Source organism: Triticum dicoccoides, chromosome 3B (assembly GCF_002162155.2).
Source record: "Triticum dicoccoides isolate Atlit2015 ecotype Zavitan chromosome 3B, WEW_v2.0, whole genome shotgun sequence".
Lineage (NCBI taxonomy): Eukaryota > Viridiplantae > Streptophyta > Magnoliopsida > Poales > Poaceae > Triticum > Triticum dicoccoides.
This window is the reverse complement of record NC_041385.1, coordinates 23923408-23932344: the sequence shown is the minus strand read 5'-3', so window position 1 is coordinate 23932344 and position 8937 is coordinate 23923408. Positions and strand designations below refer to the sequence as shown.

Genomic DNA, 8937 nt, shown 5'->3' with positions numbered 1-8937 from the left:
GCGATTGGGCTCGGGGGTTAGGGAGGAAGAGAACAGAGAGGGGGGGGGCAGGAAACGACCGTTACATAATTAAATCTTTGCCGTCCGCTAGCAGATGGCAAAATGGTGGGGCTGGTGGGCCGTCAGGGTTTGGACCTCCACTGGGCCCCACCCATCTCTTTGCCGTCTACTAGAGGACGACAAAGAATTGGCTGATGCAAATATGGTCTTTGCCGTCAGTTCTTTCTTTGTCGTCCGTTTTATGGAAGCGGACGACAAAGACCTTCTTTGAAGTTCGCTAGCGGACGGCAAAGATCTGACTAATGGCTTCTCTATTTCCAGTAGTGTGTATTGGTTTTCCCGGATTCCTCTTACACCAATCCATGCCCGCTTGATTTACACTGGTGTCTCCCTTCCCTCCTAAGCTCCAACCATAATTTGGCACATCAGTCTGTAACAATAAATCCACACATGTCCGTAAGTATAGCATCTCTGGTCAGGAGGTGAGGTGGAGCTTTGCGTGTAATGGAAGTACAATTTATATGATGATTTTCTTTTACATTTCATGCCTCTAATAACAAGTTATACAATGAATCCAATAGATTTTCATGGTCCTTCATAAGAACTGACTAAAATTAAAATGAGAAGTATGTGGCATCATGTACACAACAAAAGGCTTAACTTCCTTACTAAGAGATTATTTGTAGAATAAGGAAAGTCAAATTATTATATTTTTGTTTATCTCTCATTTAACTCGGCAATCGTCTTAGGTGTCATTGTAGTTGCATGCCCTAACTGAGAGAATATCAGTACATGCGTGTAGTTGTTGTAGTTAGCATTTTGTGTTTTTTATAGTGTAAGTACAAAATTAGTCTATAACAGTTCAAAAGTCTCTTCGGAACATGAGTGCCAGTGAGCTAAATTTTCAATAGTTGATTTTTTTACATTTTTTATGTTTCAAGAAATGCAAAAATAAATTCTACATGGTAATATGAATGCATACTACACACATATAAAATTTGATACTGAGATAAATTAACATGTGAGCTACACAAAAAAGACAAATGCATGGATCTTTAGTGGTGAATAGTGCATGTGCTGATCATGTTTTGAAAATCACGAATTTGTCATTTTTATGTAGTCCACATGCTAATTTATTTCATCATTAGAATTTACAGATGTGTAGTATATATATATATATATATATATATATATATATATATATATATATATATATATATATATTACCATGTAGGATTTATTTTCAGCATGTTTTAAACTTTTGAATATATTTTTTGAGCTATTCAAAATAAAGTACTCACTGACACTCGTGCTCCAAAAATGTGTACACTCTGTATGTGGCACAATTGTATTATGCTCATCCGGCCTATAACTCGTGCTGAGTCCTCCAAAATGAAAGATACTTCTTGATTTTGGAACCTTCTCAATATGTATAGATTCAACATGTGTCTCAAAATCTATGTGAGTTTTTAAGACGTTTCATATTCTAATTAACAATACTATATGTGATGACTTCTGAAGATATGCGAAAAATTCTGACATACCAAAAGGATCATGTACTGTTCCAAAATTTTAGAGCATTCGAATGGGTTGCACGTGAGCACGGCTGGCGATATATGATGACGTCGCTTTTGGCTGCGTTGTGTTCCTCCATGTGTATTGTCTGCTTGGCCCTTGGCGTTTTCTCATGTTTTAGAGCTACTTTAGATAGCTGTGGTGTGTCCTTTGTAAAGGTTTTTTGTTCTTTGTGCCATCTCACGTCGGCTTCTTCTTTTGCAACGGAATCTTAGTAGCCCTTCTGCTAATGTTTTTCTTTTAAAAAAACGTTCCGATGAATTGTGAAAAGGTCTTACATACCAAAAGGATCCTGTAGCGTTCCACAAATTTGAAGTACTCAAATGGGTTGCGCGTAAATTTAATTCGGTCCAAACATGTTTCTGAAGAAATATAGTGTTCCAGTCTGTTCTCAAAGCGACTTGGTACGTTTTAACCCAGTTTCAACCAAGTTTTGGGTGCAACATTTGCACATAAATTGATGTACTGCAATTATTTTCGTAAAGCAAGTGGCCTTATAAACCAAAACGAGAAAGTACAGTACCAAATTTCGTGTTTCAGAGTATTGTTTCCATTAGTGAGCCCGTTCTTATCCAAATGGAATCGTTGCGTGGACATCGATGATGTGACCAGATCCGTTTTCGCCGCCGACCGATTCTGAGTCTTTGACTGGTTTTATAGGTTAACTACAGTGTCTGGTTGCCCTTTCAAAAAAAATTACAAAATGTCTAGTTGCGAGTGATGCATCGGGTTAAACACTCTCAAGAAGTGTGCTAATCCATCGGTTAAGGCGAGCACGCGGGCACGCCACGTGGTTTCATGCCCCCAACGCGTGCATCTGGAATCGTGATTCCCTCCACACGTGTGCACCGTTTTGAAAGTAGGTAAGGGCAACTCTAACCGATCCTCTATCCAGGTTAGAGGAGGATAATTTCAGTTTTCCTCCTCTAGTTGTCACCTAGCTGATCCCCTAAACCGAATAAGAGAGGATACTTTATCCTCTGGCGCCTCTCCAACCCTTAAATTTACTGCGCGACTACCGCTCCAAGGAAAACTCTTGCTTCTCTCTCGCCTCTTCCCCGCCACCGCCTCTTCGTTGGCGACCGTCCGCCCTCCCCGCAACTACCATGTCGCCTCCCTTGGCCCTCGCCACCCTTCTCCACGACGTCGAACCCGTCCGTCCCCCGTCACCATTGTCGGAATCGAGGTGAAGCGTAGCCGCCATCGCCCTAACTGATTCGTCGGATTGATTCTTATTTGCTTTCTCTTTGGATGTTCTGCTGACCTAGCTTCCGTGCTGCTGCAGGTCACTCCCATGCTCCACCGCCCGCCGGTTTGGCCCAAACGATGATAGCTGACCGGTCGGCCCATCACCACCGCATCGGAAGTGTTTGACGGATTGCCTAGGTGAGTTTTTTCGTTCATTTCTATTTGAACCGAGCCGTTTGGATTGAGTAAGTCATTTGAGTTGTAGGTGAAGAGGTTGAGCGAGATGGTCTTCGGGGACTCATCGTCAGCTGAAGAGGAAGAAGAAGACGAAGACTTTGAAATAATTTTAGGCATGACTTTCAATGATGATATTCCGCTCCCTACAACGGGGTCGCAGTTTGGCATACACATTAACCGTGACAGAGCGGAGGGCCATGCCAAGATCATGAGAGGTTACTTTGATCCAAAGCCAATGTATCCAAAGAAGTACTTTCGCCGACACTTTTGGATGCACCCAAGTCTTTTTCTGACCATTGCAAAAGCCGTTGAGTAGTATGATGACTAGTTCAAGCTCCGGAGAAATGCAAGTGGAGAGATAAGTGCAAGCCCTTTGATGAAGTGCTTTGCGACTGTTCGAGGCTTGGCGTATGGGTGTTCGACTAATGCCATTGACGACTATGTCCGCATTGGTGAAGACACAATCTCGGAGGCAGTTCAAAGGTTCACTAAAGCAATGATCGATGTTTTTGGGCCTGAGTACTAGAGAGCACCCAACGAGGAAGACACCCAGAGGCTGATGACAGAGGGTGAAGCAAGAGGATGGCACAACTGCTTGGATGACTTGACTGTATGCACTAGACATGAAATAATTGTCTTGTAGGGTGGAAGGGTTAGTACAAAGGCCACTGCAACGGTCCAACGATCATTCTTAAGGAAGTTGCAACGATGGATCTTTAGATAGGGCATTCATTTTTTGGTTTACCTGGCTCTCCTAATGACTTGAATGTGCTGTCGAGATCACCACTGTTTTCTAGGCTTATGACAGGAGATGCTCCTGCTTGCAACTACTCAGTCAATGGACACAAGTATACGATGGGTTACTACCTTGGGGATGGCATCTAGCCACCTTGGGCCACATTAGTCAAAAAAATTCCACGTCGAAAAGGTAACAAAAATATTCACTTTGCCGAATGTCAAAAAGCTACTAGGAAAGATGCGGAGAGAGCCTTCGGTGTGCTTCACAAGCGCTTTGCAATTGTTCGTGGCCCTACCGAGTATTGGACCTCCAAGGTTCTATGGAAGATCATGACTTGTCGTGTCATATTGCATAACATGATCATTGAAGACGAGAGGGATATCCCTCAGAACATTCGGTATACCACCAACAGGACTCCGGCTGAGCCAGAGTATGATACAAATAGAATCCTGACATTCCTTGAAGAACGTCACAAGATCGATAACCGACATGTTCATGCTCAACTCCAAGAAGATCTTATTAAGCATCATTGGCAACGTCATAGTGCTTCCTAGTTGTTCTATCACATGTTATTTGCTACATTTGGACCATTGAGTGTGTTCAAATTTAAATAATTTGGTTTGTAAACTTTGAATTCGGTTTGTAAACTATATTTGTGATTTTCTTGAACATTCGTATTTATGTTTAGTTTCTATATGTGTGCTAATATGTAGTTGCAATGTAAGTATAACTGCGTAAGTTTAGAAAAAACAAAAAATTACTCCCCCCAGCTAAATCTTAATGGAGTAAAAATACTCTACTAAGGTGTTACACCACTCGATCCTCCTTTAATTATAGGGGATCGGTTAGAGTTGCCCTAAGGGAATCTTCAATGCAGACCCTCAAACTTCCCGATCTGTTCGAACCAAGCGGTCTGGACCCCGCAAGCCCTCCAACGGTGTCCCATATCAGTCCTTGGACGAGTTCGGCTGTTCGTTTTTCTGTAAACCGGGAACAAACCAGGGGAGCGAGAGCTCGGACACGAGCCATGTCGGACTTCGACGCTAGGTCCACCCAAAACTGATGTGGATCGAGCGCATTTGGGAGCTGGTCGCACTGTTTTTGTGATACATTCCCCCTTCCTCAACTCTGTTCTCTACCATTCGGCTGCTTTGGATCGTCTTGGGAGTAAGGCGTGCCGGGCACCTTGTATTTGCATGAGTATATTGCATAAAGTCAGCCGTCCAGTATATTGCATAAACACTCGCATCAATCGGGAGATCCCGGCCGGACTAGTGAATGTCACTTCAGCAGCCAAGCTAGCTCACATGCTAGATCCAGAAAGTACCGTAGTAACCCACCTGACCCCATGCAATTTAGAACGGATAACTGCGATTGCACGAAGTGATTAAGTTGCAGTACCCAGTTGTACATCTACTAATTGAATCCAGTTTACTACTAAAATGCGTTTTGTTGTGTACTACCTTCGTTTCGAAATATATGACGTTTTGGTAGGCTAACGGAGCTAGCAGTGTGGAAGCTAGTTGTAGTATGCGAATCTAACATTAGTCCAAGTAGATTACGGGATCGAGCTCGCCGGTGACCAGATGCACTTTTGCCGCCGGTCCAGCCTAAGCCACTTGCTAATTTTAGGCTAACTAAAGCCTAGTTACAAGTGATATGTGATAGATTAATCGGAAGTATCGCATTATGCATCAGCTAAATTATGCAGGCATGCATACATGCATCGAGTCAAAAGTAGTCCACCACGTATGCTTAATTGTGCGTGCACACATGTGATACCATGGTTCACAATGCGTGCACCATGTCCGGCGTTATGGCAAGCATACATGCAAGACAGACCGTCATCTATTTACGCGTGCAGGCCACGTGCTGGTTGCATGCCCCCAACGCGTGCACGCGGAATTGTCCCTTGCACGCGTGTGCACCGTTTTGAGGGTAACGCAAGTGCTGAAGCCATACGCGTGGCAGTGCACCATGCACTTTTCACTGTTCATCACTGTAGAATTGTAGACGGGTGCTCCAACCTAGCTAAGCAAGTGCGAACATCAGTCCGAGTTGATTATGGAGCAGAGCTCGCCGGGGACGAGATCCACTTTTGCCGCCGGTCGACCCTGAGCCACTTGCTAAATTAGGGTTAATATATACTAAAGCCTAGTTACAAGTGAGCTCCGATAGATTCGAAAAGTATAGCAAATACTGTAATTCATCAGTTTAATTATATGCATGTATGCATCGGGTCAAAAGCTGTCCGCCACGTACGTGCTTCATTATGCGTGCATGACACGTGATGCCATGACCCAAATGCGTGCACCCTGTCGGGAGTATATGCAATAAGATATTTGAACAACAGGACCTCAAACATCCAGCAGCCAGATCCAGCAATGGCAAGAGCATCCATGTTCTAAACCTAGCTAGAGAGGCTATAAATACGGACCGGCGCCCCTAAGTTTCATTCACCAAAGCTAGCTGATCGATCTGCCTGTGCAGCCATGAAGAGATGCATTGCTGCCGTTCTGCTGGTGCTTTCACTCGAGGCCCTCGCCGCCGGGCGCCTCTCGGCTACCGTCGCCGACGACCATGTGGACACCATTCGTCTCCCGAGCAACGGTAACTGTCACGCCATTCGACTAGATACACTATATGTCCATTGTTTGACTGCCATAATAGTGAAGGGAGAGCAAATGCTTTTGCTGCAAGTGACGAACGCGATACGTGCATGAATCCAGGTCTTGCCGATGAAGTAGCGACGGCGGCTACGGAGATCGGCGCCGAGAAGACGAGGCCGTGGAAGTGCTGCGACCGCCCGTTGTGCAGCAGGTCCATCCCGCCGCGGTGCCGCTGCATGGACGCGGTGGAGCAGTGCGACGAGGCCTGCACCCGCTGCGAAGCGTCCCAGTCCGACCCTTCCAAGCGCATCTGCAACGACCGGTACCACGGCTGGCCCGGGCCCAGCTGCACCAACCCCGACGCCGACGACATCCCAAGTGGTACTGGTACCACGCATCCTCGAAGACTAGCTAGGCATCTGTATGTGCTAGTAATATCTCACGGTGTGCGCCCGTGCAGGTCCGGGAGTTTCTGGTCCGCCGGTCGCGGTGGCAGCGGAGGAAGAAGAAGTTGTTAGCGAGGAGAGCGCCGTCGTCGGCAAGGAGAAGCCGAGGCCATGGAAGTGCTGCGACGACACCCTGTGCACCAGGTCTGCCCCGCCGACCTGCGCCTGCAACGACAAGGTGAAGAAGTGCGCCAAGACCTGCAAGAAGTGCGACAAGGACGAGTCGGACGCTTCCCGCTTCGTGTGCCGCGACCGCTACTTCGGCTGGCCCGGGCCCAAGTGCACCGAGATCTAGCCTCACCGCGGTTTCTAGCTAGGATGTGCATGCACGCCGAGCTCTACATGCGGCATGCAGCCTTGCACTGGGTGATGGTGAATCGAATAAAGTGAGTCGTCCGGCCGGTCAGTGGCCTGGTATGTGTACCGAGTCACGTAGTCTTGTATGCACTGGAGTAGCTGCGTACCTATGTGTTGTCCTCGTCGTCGTTGTTCTTTTACCACTTAGTACTTAGTTGCATGGTGTTACTATCATGAATAAGATAAGATGTGTCGATCGTAGAGTAAAATGCTTCCTTAGCATATCTCTAACACCGTCCCCTAAAACTGTCAAACTGTTTGTCCGTGGACTGATCTGGTCTGGTCCGTGGACATTGGACAGGAGCCAACCATCCAACCTTGTCCCCTACCATTTGCAACAACCAAAATAATTATATAAATCAGTATAATTAATGCATAATAGCTTGCAAATATTACCAATACAAAAATATTTTAAATGAAATATTACATTCCAGATAACCGGATATTCAATAAGTTTTTCGAATTCATCGATTCCAAATTCAACGACAGGTGAGAGAAAATCGGCACAAGTCCACCCGCGTATTGTTGCCCTTGAGCTTCATCCAACGGTTTATTGAAGAAATGGATAAGCTAGTGGATGAGCTAGCAACTTCACATTGCGATCATGCATCATGTGCAAGTCGTAGGATGCACAGTGCCTTTACTCAAGAAATGAAGCATACACATTTTGCCAATATAGCGAGCCGCCTTAGCTCATGCCTACAAAATCCCCGGATACAAACTTTTCCACAGATCAAACAACAACTCATCCTCCATCACCGAGTACCCCGCCATTGTGTTTACACTACAAAACAACAATAAGTTCAACAAAAAAACCTGTATGGCATTTGATTGAATACCTGTTGGGCGTGGTGTCCGCCATGGATGGCATCGGCAGGGTGGCTGCGGATACCTGCCTATGGACAGATCCTTGGTGGACGATGGCGTAGTCCAAGGCGGGCAGGAGCATGGCTGGAGAGTGCGGACATCCCAGGATGTCTGGGCGGCGGCCATAGAGGTACAACGGCTACGTCAGACGAGTAGAGTGCGAATGTAAAGCATGGGAAGAGTGAAAGAAAAATGGACCGGGAGGGGATTTGAATGGGTTGGGGTGTCCTAGTGCTATATGGCGGAGATTCGGACTTCCGCAAAGCCCCTCTTTTTTTGTGTCCGGTTTATGGGAATTCAGACAACGTTCTGGTCTATGGACCAATGGGCTACATCGTTGGGTGAGAAATTGCGTCTGGACAGGTCGGCCCGGACGGTTGCGGGTGTTTTGCGGGTCTGCGATGGACATTCCCTTAGGGGAGTAAAATGCTTCTCGATCACTGAATTTATCACTCAAGCTCCATTTGATCTCTATTAGGTCTAGGCATGGACAACCTGCCCCCCACGCACGCATTGTTGCCCTTGAGCTTCATCCAATAGTTTATAAGCCTAAAGGGCCTGCCCTCGGTCCTGTACTATAGCGTCCAGGCTATATGTCGTGATGATTATTAAGATGAAACAGTGAGTGAATCAATGAATTGACGAACATGTAGAGCAATAAGAAGCAAAACTTACAATATTTGTGGTTGACAAGCTGATGGTGACATTGTCTCGGCTCATGCAATTGCACCGCAGAACTTCATGACGGCATTGGAGATGGTTTACCACCGATGAGCTAGCAAATTCACATTGCGATCTTGTATCATGTGCAAGTCATAGGATGCAAAGTGCTTTTACTCAAGAAACAAAGCACACACATTTTGTCAAAATAGTGAGACGCCTTGCCCCATGCCCACAAAATCCCCAGATACAAACTTTT

At 45.9% G+C, this 8937-nt stretch overlaps 1 protein-coding gene across 1 annotated transcript; it reads left to right on the top strand.

Moving 5' to 3' along the window:
• Positions 1 to 6181: 6181 nt before the first annotated feature.
• LOC119274466 (Bowman-Birk type trypsin inhibitor-like) lies at positions 6182 to 7360 on the top strand. The gene is made up of 3 exons (XM_037555170.1): positions 6182 to 6349; positions 6469 to 6729; positions 6809 to 7360. Exons 1-3 carry the CDS (start codon positions 6232 to 6234, stop codon positions 7087 to 7089), a joined length of 660 nt encoding a protein of 219 aa, XP_037411067.1. The 5' UTR covers positions 6182 to 6231; the 3' UTR covers positions 7090 to 7360.
• Positions 7361 to 8937: the final 1577 nt, after the last annotated feature.

Bases quoted from the DNA above. Each gene is read 5' to 3' on its own strand.
- LOC119274466 (XM_037555170.1), top strand. From the start codon at position 6,232: ATGAAGAGATGCATTGCTGCCGTTCTGCTGGTGCTTTCACTCGAGGCC. The intron at 6,350-6,468 runs GTAACTGTCACG...GCATGAATCCAG, and splicing joins CATTCGTCTCCCGAGCAACG to GTCTTGCCGATGAAGTAGCG. The intron at 6,730-6,808 runs GTACTGGTACCA...GCGCCCGTGCAG, and splicing joins CGCCGACGACATCCCAAGTG to GTCCGGGAGTTTCTGGTCCG.